This window comes from Canis aureus, chromosome 10 (genome assembly GCF_053574225.1).
Source record: "Canis aureus isolate CA01 chromosome 10, VMU_Caureus_v.1.0, whole genome shotgun sequence".
Lineage (NCBI taxonomy): Eukaryota > Metazoa > Chordata > Mammalia > Carnivora > Canidae > Canis > Canis aureus.
The window spans coordinates 28239242-28258220 of NC_135620.1; the positions used below are offsets into that span (position 1 = coordinate 28239242).

The 18979-nt window shown below is 44.8% G+C and overlaps 1 protein-coding gene, 1 non-coding gene and 1 pseudogene across 5 annotated transcripts in view; 2 read left to right on the forward strand and 1 right to left on the reverse strand.

The window, feature by feature from the left end:
* Nucleotides 1-4435: 4435 nt before the first annotated feature.
* The window catches only part of MATR3 (matrin 3), a 53741-nt gene continuing 39197 nt past the window's right edge, over nt 4436-18979 (forward strand). Inside the window, exons 1-4 of one of the 4 annotated variants that reach the window (XM_077911876.1) lie at nt 4532-4551; nt 6834-6871; nt 8152-8233; nt 9423-9501. Coding sequence is in view for 3 of the 4 variants with exons in the window: in XM_077911879.1 (XP_077768005.1) it covers nt 8171-8233 (63 nt within the window). In the remaining variant the exon portion in view is untranslated. Of the gene's footprint in view, nt 4552-5658; nt 5856-6833; nt 6872-8151; nt 8234-9422; nt 9502-18979 lie in introns of those variants that run through there. The other 3 variants (XM_077911879.1, XM_077911881.1, XM_077911880.1) reach the window with 3 other exon arrangements.
* Nucleotides 9135-9335, forward strand: LOC144322841 (small nucleolar RNA SNORA74). Its single transcript, XR_013388456.1, has one exon. It is a non-coding gene; the product is annotated as a small nucleolar RNA SNORA74 (small nucleolar RNA).
* LOC144322182 (dnaJ homolog subfamily C member 7 pseudogene) lies at nt 15145-16801 on the reverse strand (annotated as a pseudogene).

An 18979-nucleotide genomic window follows, 5' to 3' on the forward strand; every position in this document is an offset into this window, starting at 1 on the left:
AATGGACATTTGGGTTATTTCAACCTTTTAGCTATTATGAATAATGCTGCTATGAAAATCTGTGTACAAGTTTTTGTATGGACATATATGTTCATTTTCTTGGGTATATACCTAGGAGTGGAATTGCTGATTCATAAAGTAACTCTATGCTTAATCATTTTTTTAAAAGATTTTATTTATTTATTCTTGAGAGACCAAGAGAGAGAGAGAGGCAGAGACACAGGAAGAGGGAGAAGCAGGCTCCATGCAGGGAGCCCGACGTGGGACTTGATCCCAGGTCTCCAGGATCACGCCCTGGGCCGAAGGCAGGGTTAAACTGCCGAGCCACCCGGGCTGCCCGTATGTTTAATCATTTAAAGACTGTTTTTCAAAGCAGTTGCACCACTTTACGTTTCCACCGGAAGTGTAGAGGATTCCAATTTCTCTATATCCTTGACAATCCAATTATGCTTTTTAAAAAATATTTTATTTATTTATTTTTAAAGATTTTATTTATTTATTCATGAGACACACACACACACACACACACAGAGGCAGAGACACAGGCAGAGAGAGAAGCAGGTTCCATGCAGGGAGCCTGATGTGGGACTCGATCCCGGGTCCCCAGGATCATGCCCTGGGCTGAAGGCAGTGCTAAACCGCTGAGCCACTGGGGCTACCCAGATTTTATTTATTTATTCATGAGAGACACAGAGAAAGAAAGGCAGACACATAGGCAGAGGAGAAGCAGGCTCCATGCAAGGAGCCCAATGCGGCACTCGATCCCGGAACTCCAGGATCATGCCCTGAGCCAAAGGCAGATGCTCAACTGCTGAGCCACCCAGGCGTCCCTCAACTATGCTTTTGAGAAATAACAAGGACAATTGCAGGCACTCACTCAAATCTGGATAGCTATTACAAAGAAGCGGGAGGAGTAGAGTACAGGGATGAAGGAGGGATCCCTTTCAGCTCTAAGCTCTTAGGATCATCCAGAGGGAATGCTGCCCTCTCTGTACTCTCCCTGACTACCCCAGCTAGGTTAGCTGTCCTCTGACATCTGCTCAAGGATACCTATACTATTTGTCTTTTCTCCCCAGTAGATTGTAAGCTTTAGGTAAGCAGAGCTCTCTATGGCTCTGACTTATCTACAGCTCTGACTTTATCTGTAGGGTCTGGCAAATGGTAGATGCTCAGTAAATGCTGGTTGACTGAATGACTGAATAAATGATTGAACATTTATCTACTGATGGTTCCTGTCCAGGGAGGAAAGGAAAAGGATCAATCTCAGGGGCAAAAGTCTTCAAGAAGGGAAGCAAAGAGAGTAAAGATGGAGGAGAAAGGGAAAGGCACACAAGAAGTTTGGGGACCTAGCATCCCTTAGGCCCAGGCTTCTGATTATGAGGTCAGATTCAGAGCTAATGGACCTACCCTAATCCTTTGCCTTTTATCTGGCTGCATTTTTTTTCTAGAATTTTTCCCTTTTCTTTTTTGTTATTATTCCTTTTTTTTTTTTTTTTTTTTAAGGATTTTACTTATTTATTTGAGAGAGAGAGAGAGAGGCAGAGACACAGGCAGAGGAAGAAGCAGGCTCCATGTAGGGAGCCCGATGTGGGACTCCATCCCGAGTCTCCAAGATCACGTCCTGGGCTGAAGTCGACGCTAAACCACAGAGCCACACGGGCTGCCCATTCTTCCACATTTTAATTTAATGTTTCTCATTCTTGCAAAGAAAAAAAAATGTTAGGAATAATAACAAAAGGGCAGCCCGGTTGGCTCAGCAGTTTAGCGCCGACTTCAGCTCAGGACGTGATCCTGGAGACCCAGGATGGAGTCCCACATCAGGCTCCCTGCATGGAGCCTGCTTCTTCCTCTGCCCGTGTCTTTGCCTCTCTCTCTCTCTCTCTCTCTCATGAAAAAATAAAATCTTTTTAAAAAAATAATATGTGGAAGAAAAAAAAGATTAAGAAACACAGTAGAAAAGTAGTTGCTATTACAGGTTAAAGACCACATTAGGGGATCCCTGGGTGGCTTAGCGGTTTGGCGCCTGCCTTTGGCCCAGGGCGTGATCCTGGGGTCCTGGGATAGAGTCCCACATTGGGCTCCTTGCGTGGGGCCTGCTTCTCCCTCTGCCTGTGTCCCTGCCTCTCTTTCTCTCTGTGTCTCTCATGAATAAATGAATAAAACCTTAAAAAAATAAAATAAAAAAATAAAGACCACATCAATCAACTCACCAAAATGAATTCAGAATTTAAAGGTTAGAGGTTAAGAAGGTTGACTAAGAAGAATTTTTTAACTAGGACATGCAGAAATCATAATCTTTTTTTTTTTTGAAGATTTTATTTATTCATGAGATACACACAGAGAGAGGCAGAGACACAGGCAGAGGGAGAAACAGGCAGAGGGAGAAGCAGGCTCCATGCAGGAAGCCTGACGTGGGACCCTATCCCAGGTCTCCAGGATCACACCCTGGGCTGAAGGCGGTGCTAAACCGCTGAGCCACCCGGGCTGCCCATAATCTTATTTTTTTTTTTTTTAAGATTTTATTTATTTATTCATGAGAGACACAGAAAGAGAGAGACAGAGACATAGGCAGAGGGAGAAGCAGGCTCCATGCAGGGAACCTGATGTGGGACTCCATCCCGGGTCTCCAGGATCACACCCTGAGCCGAAGGCAGATGCTCAACTGCTGAGCCATCCAGGCATCCCCAGAAATCATAATCTATCTAGGTTTTCCTCCTTAGGACACTGAATACCCTATAACCTAAAAAATATGACTACAGTTTCAATGACATGACAAGATGTCCCAGCATTCAGCCTTACTCGTAATGGCTGGCCTTCCTTCCACAGAAATCCTGCCTCCCACCTGACTAATCTGTAAATCCAGTAGTCACCGGGTCATTGGCCCTTCTCTCCCCAAAGGCCCTATATCTCTCTAGCTTCAATTACTTCCTGTCTCTTCTCTGGAAGCACACATGCACATATTCACACAAACCTCATCTTTACTTTTCATGAATCCTCAGGGTAGCTCTCCTCCATTTTGTGTATTTGGAAGAAAAGAAAGCAAAATATATTAGATGCCAATGCAATTTCTCCTTTAGCAGAGCTCCACAGGACAATTACCACCCAATCTGCAGGATTTTATAGCTTTCATAACCTTCCTTTATGAACATACTGTGACAGCCGGATGCAGGCATTGATTATGGCAGCAGTCTTCAGCCACATTCCTATTTAACTGCAAAGTGGAGCTCCTGCCTACCAGCTCAGCACTGCTCAGTGACTTTTTTAATTACTGTATTTATGTAAGCCTTTTTCCAACTAGAGCCTGTCCAACTCCATCAGAACTGGAGGATTTGTGCTTACCACTTCTAGCTCTCTCTGGCCTTAGAGCCTAGTGTCTTTCTCTACCTGGAATCAATATAGCACTCTGGCCTTTCTCAACAGAGGTCTTTTGAGGACTGGGGTGCAAAGGAAGCACATTTTTTTTTTTTCCATAATGACAGCTGAGGGAAGATAATAAAACATCTTGGCAGGTGCCAAGGGCAGTGGCTGATTCCTAGGGGCTTGCCTGGCAAAGATGCCAGGTACAATAGATGAGCAGACCCGATAGGCTGCTGTGGGGGCTAGGAAAGAGAGGGGCTTCAGCTTTACCAACTGTTCAGCAGGGCAGAATCGACCTGGCTCCGGGTAATGCAAGAAGGAAATTTTAGTGTTCAAAAGACACGCTGATAGGGACGCCTGGGTGGCTCACTGGTTGGGCCTCTGCCTCCTGCTGGTGTTGTGATCCGGGGGTCCTGGGATGGAGTCCTGCATCAGGCTCCCCGTGGAGAGACTGCTTCTCCCTCCGTGTGTCTCTGTGTCTCTCATGAATATTTATTATGCTGATAACCTGGTGGGCAATCTGTCTAAAGATGCGGCCTCTTTGGCTGATTGTGCCACGGTACAAGGCAATTCTGGCAGAGAAAACCGGTATTCTTGAGCGACTGCAACTCCGCTAAGGACCCGCAGGGTTAGCTGTAGGAGTGCCAGGCATAACCCCTCCCCCCAGTCTTCTGGCGAGAACCTGAAAACTAAGGTGATCTGTGTGGGCAGGCAAGTCATCAGCCGAGGAACAACTCTACGGGAGAAAGCCTGAGAGACGTCAGTGGGAGGTGGGAGAAGGGTGGGCTGCGCCTGCTGGAACCAGAGGCCCACACGCGCCGGGGAACGCGCGCCGGCGGGCGGCTGCTGGGGCAGGCGGGAGGCGCGCCCCCCGCGCCGGGACACACCGGGCTCCGGCCTTCGCACCTCCACACCAACGCCCCCCTCGACCCGTGAGTAACCAGCGGCAGGGGCGCCAAAGAAACGCAGCCCTCGTGCAGACTCCCACCCCCCGCTTCCGGACGCTCTAGCTTCCCCTCCGCCGCGGCTCGCGCCTCTCTCCGACCCGGACCTGCCCGGGCGGGGCTTCCGGGCCCGCCCCCCGGCCCCTCGGTCCCCGCCCCGGGGCGGGGCTTCGCTCGGCGGCCGGCCGGCCTTTCCGCTGCGGCCGGTGCCCGGGCTGGAGGGCCGCGGCCGCGCTCCGGACACGCGCGGGTGAGTGGGGGCCAGGTCGGGGGAGCCTCGGAGGTCTGCTGGCTCGGGGCGGGCCGCAGCCTGTGGGGAGGCTTCTTCCGAGGCACGGGACGAAATGGGCTCGTCCCATCATGACCCCGGGTCTGGAGGGCATCTTGAAGAGTCGCCGGGAGGTCGTGGCTCTAGAGTCGCCCCCTGTTTTGCTCCTTTCCCTCTTGTCCCCGAGACTCACCTAGGTCTGGTCTCCGCGAGCCTCACTTCCCAGGCGTCTGGCGCCAGGGCCCGGGGGCTGGGGAAGATTTGCGACGAACACGTGTCGGGGCAGAGCTCCGTCAGGTCCTTAAACCCAAGCTCCTGAAGGGGGCAGGCACTTTTAAGGTTCGTTTTTGGATCTGAACAATGAGTCCCCTCTATTTTACTATTTCTCTCCATTGTTTGGAGTTGGTTAAGGGTGGAATTAGAGGGACACCTGGGTGGCTCAGCGGTTGAGCGTCTCCCTTCGGCCCAGGTCCTGATCCTGGGGTCTTGGGATGGAGTCCGCATCGGGCTCCCTGCATGGAGCCCGCTTCTCCCTCTGCCTGTGTCTCTGCCTCTCTGTGTCTCATGAATAAGTAAATAAATAAAATATTTTTTTAAAAAAAGTGAAATTAGGGGATGGCTGGAAAAAGATACAGTTTTGGACACCCTAGATAAATAAATAAGGTAAATTATAATGGTAAATGGATAGGAATATTTGTTAACATTCTTGCCAACATTTTGGTTACTGCTTTCAACCAATAGTTAGGGTCATTGGCAGGAATGGCAGCCTGTCTCCAGTTCCTTTCATACCCATTATCACATCCTGTTGTTTTTTTTTAAAGTACTGCTTTTCTTTTTTTTTTAAGATTTATTTATTTATTTATGATAGAGAGAGGCAGAGACACAGGAGGAGGGAGAAGGAGGCTCCATGCCGGGAGCTCGACGCGGGACTCGATCCTGGGTCTCCAGGATCGCCCTGGGCCAAAGGCAGGCGCTAAACCGCTGAGCAACCCAGGGATCCCCAAGTACTGTTTTATTGTACCTCAAAAAGTCTCATATTGACGTCCTCTCCAATCTAGTTTTTTAACTATCTTTTTTTTTTTTTTTAAGACTTCTATTTATTTATTCATGAGCGACAGAGAGAGGCAGAGACACACAGGCAGAGGGAGAAGCAGGCTGCACGCAGGAAGTCCGAGGTGGAACTCAATCCCGGGTCTCCAGGATCACACCCTGGCCTGCAGGCGGCGCTAAACCGCTGTGCCACCGGGGCTGCCCTTAACTATACTTTGTATATTCACTGCCCACTGGTAACTTTTTCCTCCCTACTCTCCCCTATTCGTCTCCTTGGCTGGAATGTAGCTCTTAATAAGAAGTGTTTACTGACCACATACTTTATACCAGATATTCTTGGGCTTAATTTGTATTCTTTTTAGATCTAACAGCCACCTTGTGTACAGAGTGCTATTGATAACATTCCTATTTTATTTTAAGATATTTTATTTATTCATGAGAGATGGAAAGAGAGAGGCAGAGACACAGGGAGAGGGAGAAGCAGGCTCCATGCAGGGAGCCCGTTGTGGGACTCTATCCCAGGACTCCAGGATCAAGCCCTGGGCCAAAGGCAGGCACCAAACCGCTGAGCCACCCAGGGATCCCACATTCCTACTTTACAGATTATACTGAGAGGTACAGAGAGGTTAAGTCACGTGTTCATTGTAACTTAGCTGTTGAGGGATAGAGCCACACTTTCTTCTACCTGTTAACTAGACCATTAGTTTACTGTTGAGGGGGGCCTGGATGGCTCAGTCACAAGAGCATGCAACTCTTGATCTCATGGTTCGTAAGTGCAAGCCCCATGTCGGGTGTAAATTACTTAAAAGTAAAATGGTTTTTTTTTTTTTTTTTAAGATTATTTATTTATTTATTCATGACAGAGAGAGAGAGAGGCAGAGACACAGGCAGAGGGAGAAGCAGGCAGGGAGCCCAATGCGGGACTCGATCCAGGGACTCGGGGATCACTCCCTGGACTGAAGGCGGCGCTAAACCGCTGAGCCACCCGGGCTGCCCAGTAAAATGTTTTTTAAAGGATTGCTCCTGTTGAGTTGCTGTGGTACATAGGTAACAAATAACATTGAAAAAATAAACCTAACCAAGGAAAAGCTTTGTTTTATTGTCTATTTCTGTGACTCAGAAATAAGTTCTGGGGTTTTGGGGTAGAGGTCTTGAACTTCACGTAAGTGTTCACTACTGTTGGCTGACTCTAACCAGAAGTGCTTTGATTACAGAGGGAACAGCCGAGGGCTTTGGAGAGATGCAGCCCCAGGTGAGTGCAATTTCATTAGCCTGCCTTTGGCCCCAGCTGTAGGCAGCTGCCTAGGTTGCTGTGTACCTAGGCACGTGTTACACTGCTGGGAGAACAGCAGCGGATAGCTGGTTGGCATTCTGGGCCTGGTTCATGCCACCTCTGTTGTTAACTATACCAGGATGCCAGCATAATTGTTTATCTATTAAGGTTAAATTGGTAAGGGCATGATGTTATGGGGAGAAACCTAAAAATCCAAAGCTTTTTAAGTGTTTCTGGCTCAACAGGTTTGGCTAGTATGAAGTTACTTTAATCCTACCTTGGAAACAAAAGAAAGGTAATGAATCCTTGGAGGAATGCAGAAGTAGAGGAAGAAAGTCACCTTTTTTGTTTTTAGAGTGACAACCAAGTGCTCCAAAGGGGGTTTGTACAGTGAAAAAAGACCATGAGATTTTTTGCAGTTTTCACTGAAATTCAAATACCTGGGCCTTACTCCTGCACCACAGAAAGCTAGTCATGCTGCTCCCTCCTATGGGGTTTCATAGCTGCAGTTACCTACAGGAATGCCTTATTAGGGAAATGGTATGAATTTGCTTTAAAATTATAGGCATTCTTTAGCTCTTTAACAAAATATGAAAATCCCAATTGATAGACTATCTACAACCATACTAATTTCTGCTTTAGGCTGACAGTATATTTGTCTTGGTTTCTTACTGATTTTCAGGAGTGAACAGAGTTGTTGCCCCTTTGGAGCAGTAAATACTGGGTCTCTTTGTAGTGATTTTGCTTTGGATTGCTAATTTTCTGAGAAGAGATGCTTCTCAGTTCTAGGCAAACACTTGTCCCATAAGGCTGACTTAGTTGGTGCTTCTGTGAAAAGTGACATCCTGGTTTCCATAGGAGGAACCGGTGAGGATGTTGGGAAGCAAGGGAGTTATTTATAAAAGCTAGCTTTGTTCTATCAATTGACTTTCCCTAAAAAGGATTCACTTAGCTAAATGTTGAGTGCTTGGTGTAAATACCTCAGATGTTCATTGTGAATAACCTTTTACAGATGGGGTCTTAAAACTAGTGATAACTAGACGGTTTGGGGGCATGGTTAGCTTTAGTGGTAATTATAGGCAAGAAAAAGACAATGGGAAATAAAATTTGGAGGACATTGAAAATGGGGTAAATCATAAATGGCCGACAGTATTGTTTGCATTTCTACAGAAAAGCAGCTTTAGGAACTGGGGTTGAACAGTGAAATCTTTTTCTTTTTTAGTCAAGGGGTTGAACAGTGAAATCTTTTTCTTTTTTAGGATAACTTGAAAGTAGGGCATGTTTGGCCCTCCTGAAGAGAGAAAATTAGTGGTTGGTGAACAGTCTGTATGGCATTCTCAGGTAATGTCCCTTTTCTTTACTTTTCTTTTTTTTTTTTTTTTAATTAATTAATTTATTTATTTATTCATGAGAGACACAGAAAGGCAGAGACACAGGCAGAGGGAGAAGCAGGCTCCATGCAGAGAGCCTGATGTGGGACTCGATCCCGGGTCTCCAGGATCATGCTATGGGCTGAAGGCGGCGCTAAACCACTGAGCCACCCGGGCTGCCCATGTCCCTTTTCATCCAACAGGGACTACTTCCTGTGTGGCAGGCCTGTTTGCTTGTTGGTATCCATCAGGAAACCATTGGGTGGCACAATCACCTTATATCTGCCCCCCAACAAATTTGGCCTCTGATCAGTGAAAAGCTAAGTGTGATTTTGGTAGCTATGGTCTAAGGCCTGTAAGATCTTTGAGATTATCTGTATCATTCCATCTGAGGATTTTTTTTTTTTAAGATTTTATTTATTTATTCATGAGAGGCAGAGGTAGGCAGAGACACAGGCAGAGGAACAAGCAGGCTCCACACAGGGAGCCTGATGCAGGACTCAATCCTGGGACCCCAGGGCTGGGCTGAAGGCGGTGCTAAACCCCTGAGCCACCCAGGCTGCCCCCATCTGAGGAATTCAGAACAAGATTATAAAAGTCCAGGATAGAAAGGATGATGTATCTTGTGTGGTCACTGCTAAATCTCAATCCTAGTGCCTGGCACATATAATAGGAATTCCCTGAATGTTGGACCAAAGGGATGGGAAAGAGGTTCCTGTTTCCTATTTGTTCAAATAGTTTGGCACCAAAGTCTGCCATCAGTGCTTCCAGGCTTCTGGTTGGCATCCCATGTTGAATTCATGGGGATACGTGTATCCATATCTTCTACTTGGGGTGCCTGCGTATCTGAAACAAAGCTGTTCCAGGAATCACCCAGCGGTTGTCAGCTATCCAGGCTAGTATGTTGCCTTGGATGGTGTTACACTGTTGGAAGAGCAAACACTGCCTTTATTGAGGTCTGGCTCCGAGCACTGTTTTGGTGTTGCAGCTAAGTACTCTTGGGCAGCGTTTTGCACCTCTGAGAGTGGAAGAACTCCTCCTGTGGAGTTGGTCCTAGTCTGGGTGCAAACAGTTTTTTTTCTTTTTTCCTTTGAGAAAAGGACTCTGTCTGAGGCTCCTTAGGATCCTTCTTTGTCATTCCTTTCCTCTTTGAATCCTAGATGCCTTTACCTGAGGGAGAAATCTGCCTCCATTCAGACCTCAGATGTCTCTTGACAGCCCTATGTGACACTGGGATAGGTAATGTATATAATCCTTTTGTCACGTAGTTCTAATTAACTTGTTTCAGCTCAGATGGGTGGTGTGAAGTAATAGAAAATTATATATTGGCCTCTGCTCCCATTCTTGGCACAAAGTTCCTAAAACTCTTAAGATTCCCTAAGCAATAAGTACATTAGGAGCATCTTTTGTTCTGCTATTTGGTCTTTAACTCTGATTCCTGGGTGATAAGCATGTCTTGTTCTAATGAGGTTGGTCACCAGAAAGGCCACGCAGTGATTAGAAGCTTGGAATTTTCAGCCCCACCACGATTCTTCAAAAGGGGAAAGGGGCTGGAAATGGAGTTAATAATTGATCATTCCCACATGATAAAGCCTCCGTAAAAATCCCAATAGTGTGGGGTTTAGAGAACTTTTAGGTTGGTGAACACATGGAGGTGCTGTGTGGGAGAGTAATGCACCCAGAGAGGGCATGGAAGCTCGATGCCACTTTTTACCTAGACTTGCCCTGTGCATTTCCCCTCTGGATGTTTCTCTATATCCTTTATCATGTCCTTTAAATAAACTGGTAAACAGTAAGGAAAGTTTTTCTGAGTTCTGAGACTACTATAGCAACGAGTAGGGGTTTGTGGGAAACTGATTTGTATCTGATACTGGTCAGAAGCACAGGTAACAACCTGGACTTGTGATTGGCATCTGAAGTGAGGGAGAAGCAGTCTTGTTGGACTGTGCCCTTAACCTGTGGCTCTGATGATACTTTAGGTATACAGAGTGTCAGAACTGTGGACACCCAGCTGGTGGCACAGATTTGCTTGGTGTGGGGGGAAAACCTACATCTGGTGTCATAAATGTTGAGAGTGTGGCCATAGTGTGAGAGTAAAGAAAAATAGAGGAGCAACCCAGGTGGCTCAGCGGTTTAGCACCACCTTCAGCCCAGGGCGTGATCCTGGAGATCCAGGATCGAGTCCCATGTTGGGCTCCCCGCATGGAGCCTGCTTCTCCCTCTGGCTGTGTCTCTGCCTCTCTTTCTCTCTCTCTCTCTCTCTTTCTCTCTCTCTGTCTCTCATGAATAAATAAATAAATAAAATCTTTAAAAGAAATAGAAAGTGAGGTTTTCTTGGGGCGCCTAGCTGGCTATTCAGTAGGTAGAGCATGCAACTCTTGATCTCAGGGTCCTGAGTTCAAGCCCCATGTTGGGTATAAAGCTTACTTTAAAAGAAAGGAAAGTTTTTTAAAAAGTGAAGTTTTCTTTACAGGTGGAAAAACTTCAGAGTTCTAAAACATTATGGAGAGTATGAGAATATTAGAGGATACTTGATCTAAAGTCCAAGGCTTAAACTAGGATCTCATGTTCTAGAGCTGTGCTATACAATTCATGAAGATATTTCATCTGACAAAAATTAAATCTGGTTTTCCAGATCTCAGTATTTAGTGACTACCATATTGGACAGCTCAGAAAACATTTCCACCGATGTGGAAAGTTTTATTATACACTGCTGTTCTAGAGCAAGGGTAGGCAAACTTGCTGTAAAAGGCCAGATAATATTTCAGGCTTGTGTACCACAGTCTCTCTTGTAACTACTCAATTCTGCACTTGCAGTATGAGAGCAGCCATAGACATAGACAGTGTGTCAACAGATGGTCAGATAAAACTTTATTAATAGACACCAAAATTAGAATTTTGTAAAGTTTTCAATATTATAACTAAAAAAAAAATTCCCTGAATCATTCTAAGCTTGACGGCTTTTCAAAAACCAACTGGCATGCCAAAATTGGCCTGTGAGCTAAAGTTTTTGCAAGCCACTGTTGTAGAAAATGAAATTCAGGCCTTGAGAATGGACAGCTCATTAGTGACATGTTCCGGGCCAGTACCAACATGAATAGTCCTCATTTCTTGTGTTTGGAGTTTGTTGTGTACACTTTTTGCACAGCTTACTTCTGTCATAATGGTTCTCTTTATTTTTGATGTTAACTGGAAGGAGAGGTCCTAAGAAAGAATAGCGATCTTCATTTCCAGCAGAGCCTGATCATAACTTTCAGTCCTAGGTAGTGCAATAAAAATGGTTCCTAAGGAAGGAGAAAACCTTTGTCATGAAGTCGGGGTTTAAAATCTGGGATGAGGGCTGCCCCGGTAGCTCAGCGGTTTAGCGCTGCTTTCGGCCCAGGGTTTGATCCTGGAGACCCAGGATCAAGTCCCTTGTCAGGCTCCCTGCATGGAGTCTGTTTCTCCCTCTGCCTGTGTCTGTGCCTCTCTCTCTGTGTGAGATAAATAAAATCTTTAAAAAAAAAAAAAAATCTGGGACGGTAAGCTCCTGTGAGCATACAGAGGCATTCCTGATCTTTAAGGCTACCCAGGTGCAGGGAGGGGCCTCTTTGTCGCTATTTGAAGAATGATACTTCATTGACTTCTGTGCATGTATTTGATAACCCCAGGAGATTAACCCTAGTGGCTTAATCATGCCCATTAAAATAATCTAATGGGATTTCCTAGTTGATAAGTGAAGTTAATTAGTCACCTACTACTCCCAGTTGATTTTTTTTTTTTTTTTTTTAATTACCTGGTGAGGAACCAAAGAAGATGAAGTAAAACATTTCAAAGTAACTATTTAACCCCAAGCTGCCACCACCTGTCTCAGGTAGCAATTGGTAGAGGCAGTGACCCTTTTCATTTCTCTGCTCAAGTTTCAAGCCTCAGTCCTATACCATACTAAGAGGAAAAACTAAAGCAGGGTGGGTAAGGGAGATGCAAGTATTAAGGAGACCATCCCTGGTACCTATCAGTAATTTACTTCCTTCATTGTTGAAACCTGTCAGTGGACTTTTGCATTAAAATTGTGGATCAGGTCTCAAATTGTAATCAGGAAAATAAAGCCCCAAGAAAAAAATTGTGCAGGCCCCAAAGGGACACAAAAAGGTGGATCCCTGCCTGGGAATTCACACAAAAGAAAACAATCTTGTAAGAGCAACTAATTAAGTACGTAAAAGAGTGACAATGGCTCCTTGAATCTTGTTGCTTAATTAGGGCTTTTTATGAACAGCTCCAGTTAATGGACCTGTCAATATTCTCTTGGAAAACAATTTCACTAAATTAACAAATCAACTCTAATGCTTAGAATGTCTGCCTAGTAATTCTTTTTCTTTACTGCTATTTAGAAATAATAAGCCAGCTTGCTGGGTCTCAGAAAAGGCTGATAAAATGGACCTTGAAATTTATTTTATTTTAGAATAGTTGTATAATTACAGAAAAGTTGCAAAGACAGTACAAAGAAGGCCCATGTACCCTACACCGTTTCCTCTAATACCATTTTACATTAGGATAATACATTTGTCACAATTAATGGGCTAATATGGATACGTTATTAACTAAAGTCTGTATAGGGTGCTGGATTAGTCGTTTAAACATCCACCCTTTTTGTCCTTTACCCTCACCACCTGTCCCTCTGCTCCCCTCAGTTTTTTAATCTGAGATTTGGGAACATTATGGTTGCTCAACTAGTGTTTGCCAGTTAGTTGAACGTTTTCCTATCTTTGCCTCTACCTTTCAGTCTTTAACACCTAAGCAGTACTCATGTTTTTTTTTTTTTTTTTTTTTTTAAGATTTTACTTATTTATTCATGAGAATACACAGAGGAGAAAGAGAAAGAGGCAGAGACACAGGCAGAGGGAGAAGCAGGCTCCATACAGGGGAGCCCGATGTGGGACTTCATCCAGAGTCTCCAGAATCACGCCCTGGGCCAAAGGCTGCGCTAAACTGCTGAGCCACCCAGGCTGCCCAGTACTCCTTTTTTTGTGTGTTTTTTTTGTTTGTTTGTTTGTTTTTGTTTTTTATGAAGAAGGTTTTCCTTTTTTTTTTTTTTTAATTTTATTTATTTATTTTTTTATTTATGATAGTCACAGAGAGAGAGAGAGAGAGAGAGGCAGAGACACAGGCAGAGGGAGAAGCAGGCTCCATGCACCGGGAGCCCGACGTGGGATTCGATCCCGGGTCTCCAGGATCGCGCCCTGGGCCAAAGGCAGGCGCCAAACCGCTGCGCCACCCAGGGATCCCTCAGTACTCCTGTTCATGTGAGAAAATTACTGCTATCTCCTTGCTGAACTGATCAGACTCTTAGGTTGGCATTCAAGATTTTTCTAAATTCTGGGGACACCTGTATGGCTCAGTCAGTTAAGTAAAGTGTCTGTTCTTGATCCCTCGTGATCCTTGGGTCCTGGGATTCAGCCCTGTGTCCTGTTCCCTCCTCAGCAGAGTCTGCTTCTGCACCCCCACCCTGACCCTCTTTTGGGCTCTCTTTCGCTCTCTCAAGTAAACACAATTTATTTTTTATTTTTTTTAAAGATTATTTATTTATTTATTTATTTATAGAGACCCACAGAGAGAGAGGCAGGGACACAGGCAGAGGGAGAAGCAGGCTCCATGCAGGGAGCCCGACGTGGGACTTGATCCCGGGTCTCCAGGATCACGCCCTGGGCTGTAGGCGGCGCTAAACCGCTGCACCACCGGAGCTGCCCAAATAAACACAATTAAAAAAAAAAAAAGAAGGCTGGACTTTATTCAGATTTCCTTGGTTTTTACTTAATGTCCTTTGTCTGTTCCAGGATCTCACTGAAGATATTACAATCAGTTATTATATCTCCTTAGGCTCCTTTTTAAAATTTTATTTATTTATTTAAGATTTTATTATTTTTAAAAAATTTAAAATTTTTTATTCTTTTGAGATTTTATTCTTAGTGACCTGCACCTAGCATGGGGCTCCAACTTACAACCCTGAGATCAAGTGTTGCATTCTTTACCAGCTAAGCTGGCCAAGAGCCCCTTCTTAGGTTCCTTTTAGCTATGACAGCTTCTTAGACTTCCTTATTATTTATTGATGGCCTAGAATTTGAGACAGGTATTTTGTAGAAAGTCCCTCAGTATTGAGTTTTTCTCATGATTAAGCTGAGTTTAAGTGATTTTGAGAGGAAGACCATAGACCATTCTCATCCTATCAGCCTGACTTAGTGTTGCTGTTAACCTTGATCACCTGGCTGAGGTTTGTCTTGCCAAATTTCTCCACTGTAAAGTTACTCCCCCTGGCCCAATTCTGTGTGCTTTGGAATGAAGTCACTATGTGCAACACATACTTAAAAAGATGAGAATTGTGCTTTCTTTGAGGGTGGAATATCTACATAAGTTACTTGGTATTCTTAAGAAATAATTTTTTTTTAAATGTTACATACTTATGAGAGACACACAGAGAGAGGGTGGCACAGACACAGGCAGAGGGAGAGGAAGAAGCAGGCTCCATGCAGGGAGCCTGACCTGAGACTCAATCCCAGGTTTCCAGGATCATGCCCTGGGCTGAAGGCAGCGCTAAACCACTGAGCTACCGGGGCTGCCCTTAAGAAATAAATTGATCTCTTCTCATTCAATGTATTTATACCATTATGAATCCACGGATATTTGTTATATTTTGGGGATAACAGTCCAATAATACTTTATTCAGTGTTCCAGCTTTGACCTTTAGGAGCTCATTGGTTGGCTACTATGTCTCCTTTTTATTTTTTTATTTTTATTCTCTTAATTTTTTTTCTTTTTTAATAAAGTTAAACAGTAAAACAAAAATTCACAAGCTGCCTCCCTGTCCACCCCCCACCCTTCTCCCCTCCCTGCAGTCTTCAGCGCTGGCTCCCTTCCTTCCCCCCACTCACACAGACACAGGGGTATCCAACTAAGAAAACGCAACTGCTCTAAGGATAGGGAGGCGAGATGAAGGGAGGAAGTGAGCTGTGCCCACGTTCAAGGTTACATTGAGCAAGTCTGCACTTTCTGGGTTCCGGATGGTTTCCTTTCATTAGCCAAATTGAAAAAAGAAATTCCCTGGACCAGATGCTTCAAAGCTGAAGCCCCCAGGACCGCCAAAGAATGCCTTGAAGATATTGTTTGCGTCAAAATCGCCCATATTCATGCCTTCCTCATCTAGGTCCTGTCCACTGTCATAGCGAGTCTTTTTCTTGGGATCAGAGAGGATGGTAAAAGCTTCTCCAACTTCCTTGAACTATTTCTCCTCTCCTGAACTTCGGCACTGGCTCCACTGTGCCGATCTGGATGGTGCATCAAGGCCCGTTGTCGGTAAGCTTTCTTGATTTCATCCTCAGAGGCATTCTTGTCCACTCCCAGAATTTTGTAGTAATCTTTCCTCTTAATCTTCGTTCCAGCTGTGCATTTTTTAGGAGCTGTTTGTGTTCTTTTGTTTTCTCCGTCTGATATACTTTTTCATAGTCCCGCACTGCTTCTTCATACTGTTCTGTGTCCATGTAACACTGAGCTCTTCTCAAGTAGGCTTTTATATAAGTGGCATCGAGCTTCACTGCACTCGTGCAGTCTTCTATTGCATCATCTAGTTTCCTAAGCTTGGAGTTAACCGTGCCCTGATTACAGTAGAGTTTAGCATTTGTTTTTATATTGTTAGGGTCTATCCCCAGGGCTTCTGTGTACAGTTCATAGGCTAGCTTGTAATTTCCTTCTTTAAATGCTTTATTCCCATCTTTAAGTGCTTTAGCATTTCTGTAAGCAATGCAGGCCCCTTCTCATGGTCAGGAGCCATTCTGAGAGCCTGTACAAAAAACTGAACCGCCTTCTCAATACAATCTTCATAATAAAGGCAAAGTCCTCATACATACAGAGCATCCGCATTGGTAGAATCCATTCGTAAAATGTCACTGGCCACAGACTGCTTCCGGATAACGACCTAGCATTGCTAAACATTCTGCTTTGAGGATTTTGAAGCGATGGCAGGCAGGGGCAAATTCTAGGGCACGGTCCATGCAGAAAACCACCTTCCGAAAATCTCGCTTCTCGAAATCCGTTTCTGCTATTTTCTCATATTCTATGACTGCATTAGCATTCTTGAACTCCTGTTGCGCCTGAGCATTTTTGTGATCCAGTTCTAGGGCTCTCTGGAAACTACGACATGCTGCCATGGCATTCCCTAGAGATAGGTGGCATTTGCCCTCTCGTAGATGTCCCCAGACAAAACTGTCATTCGACCTGACTGCTGTGCATCTCCAAGAGCTTCCCGGAATTTTCCGAGCATCATCAAAGTGGCTGCTCGATTCCCATAGTAGCTAGCATTTTTAGGACACATATCTATGGCTTTTGTATAATAATTATAAGCTTCACTGTAATCTTTCTTGGCATAGTATGCATTTCCTTGTTCCTTGAAAGACTCTGCTTCCCTCTTCGCTTCCTCGTCGTCGAGCAGCTCTGGCTCGGTCGTTGCCATTACCACATCGCACTCCGCGGCAGCCGCCATCCTACCGCCGGGACCAGAGAGTTTCTCTCCTCTTTTTAAATTTTTATTTATTTATTCATGAGAGGCAGAGACATAGGCAGAGGGAGAAGCAGGCTCAAGGGGAGCCCAATGTGGAACTTGATCCCAGGACCCCAGGATCATGACCTGAGCCAAAGGCAGCCACTCGGCCCCTGAGCCACCCAGGCATCCCCTACTGTATCTCTTCAATATGCCCCCATCATTGTGGGGTTTTTGTTTTTAAGCACTTCTCAATTTAAGGCTCTATTAAGATGATCCATGCTCATCTTGTATCTTTTCTGTCCCAGTTGTCAAACATTTTTCTAGTGAGCCCTCGTTTCTTTACTGGTGAATGGCATTAAGGAACAAAGACCTGGGCACTAGATAGACTCGATACTAAACTGGTGTTGCTTCTAGGCCCTGTCCACTGGTAGAATAATGAACTATATAACCAGGATCCTTAGTTTATAGTCCCCTATATTTTATAGACATTCCATTTTTAATATTCAACGTCTTTTATTCTATAGACGTATATTCTCATTTAGAATAATGGTTGACCTTTTCTTTTATAGTGGATGGTTTAGTTTCTAGATGACTGATTCTTTTTACCCTATGAGCTCACAATATAGGATGGGACTTTTTAACTGCTGCTGAAGGGGAGGAGCCACGCCCAGGCTCTGTCCTCAGAATGGGTTGGAGGGAGGAGGTGCCCTCAAGGCATAAAGCCTTCGAGTTAGAATCTGGGCTTTACCAGAGTGGCAGCTAGTAGAACTCCCTCTCCTCAATTGTAATATTCTAGAGGAGAACTCCAGGAGCTAAGGTTGCAATATGCTGGCCATGTTGCCAGTGAAAGGTTGTATATGAAGCGATGAGTAGCGGGGGGAAGGCAGAACAGAAAAGCTCTGTCCCGGCCTCTACTACCCCTACTCTCATTGCACTCTGCCTTTTTCTACACTAGGCTTCAATTTCTTGCCCCTCTATATATGCTAGGACTCAATCATGATCCATTCTTCCAAAGGACTCTTCATATTTAATTTCTGAGATCTCTCTCTTTTTTAAAGATTTTATTTATTCATGAGAAACAGAAAGAGAGGCAGAGACACAGGCAGTGAGAGAAGCAGGCTCCATGCAGGGAGCCTGACATGGGACTCGATCTCAGGTCTCCAGGATCACACCCTGGGTTGAAGGCAGGCGCTAAACTGCTGAGCCACCCAGGGATCCCCAGTTTCTCAGATCTCTAATTTTACTTCTTGTATGTATAATCTCCAGGGCTGAGTTACAGGAAGACAATGATGTGGGCTAATTACACATCTTATCAGAAGATTGTCATTTGACTCCTCCTTTTTGTGGGTTTACAGCCTTTATTAGCTGAACTCTGCTAGACCTTGGGGACGAGTAGTGGATAAGACATAGTCCCTGCTTGCCGTAATATGGCCTGTCAGGCCTTACACAGTCTAACTCTTACCCCTCTCACCTTTAACACCCTCAGATTCCCTTCTGGACACACTGGTTTCTTTCAGGGATTTTTTTTTTTTTAATTTATTTATTCATGAGAGACAGAGAGGCAGAGACACAGGCAGAGGGAGGAGCACACTCCTTATGGGGAACCTGATGTGGGAATCGATCTCAGGACCTTGGGATCATGACCTGCGCCAAAGGCAGATACTCAACCACTGAGCTACCCAGGTGCCCCTCTTTCAGTCTTAAGTAAGCCTTTTGCTATTAGGCACATGCTATTTCCCTTTCTGGTTTCATCTTCCTTCTCTACTTTGTCTACTTTACTTTGAGATCTTAGCTCAGGCAGCCCTTCTGCAGAGAAGCCACCTTCCCTTCTCAAGGTTTACTTACTACCAGCTTCTCAATGTTTACTTATTTCCCATACAGCCAAGCTGTCTGACTTCTAAGGACAGCTGACTAAAGACCTTCAGCTGATAAATATTAATCTTTGTGTCAAAATGTATCCAAAATAAAGTAATGCCATTGCCATATGGCTTTTCAAGATTACCTCAGTAATTGAGGGTATCAACAGTGCTGGTTTTGTTCTTTAACAGTTTGAAACAAAATCATGAAAACAAAGGTGTCTGATTTCCATTTGCTGTTGGACTCTAAAGATGTTACCTAGTGCACAGCTATTTAAAATTAAGTTTAAGGGCAGCCTGGGTGGCTCAGCAGTTTAGTGCTGCCTTCAGTCCAGGGCGTGATCCCGGAGAC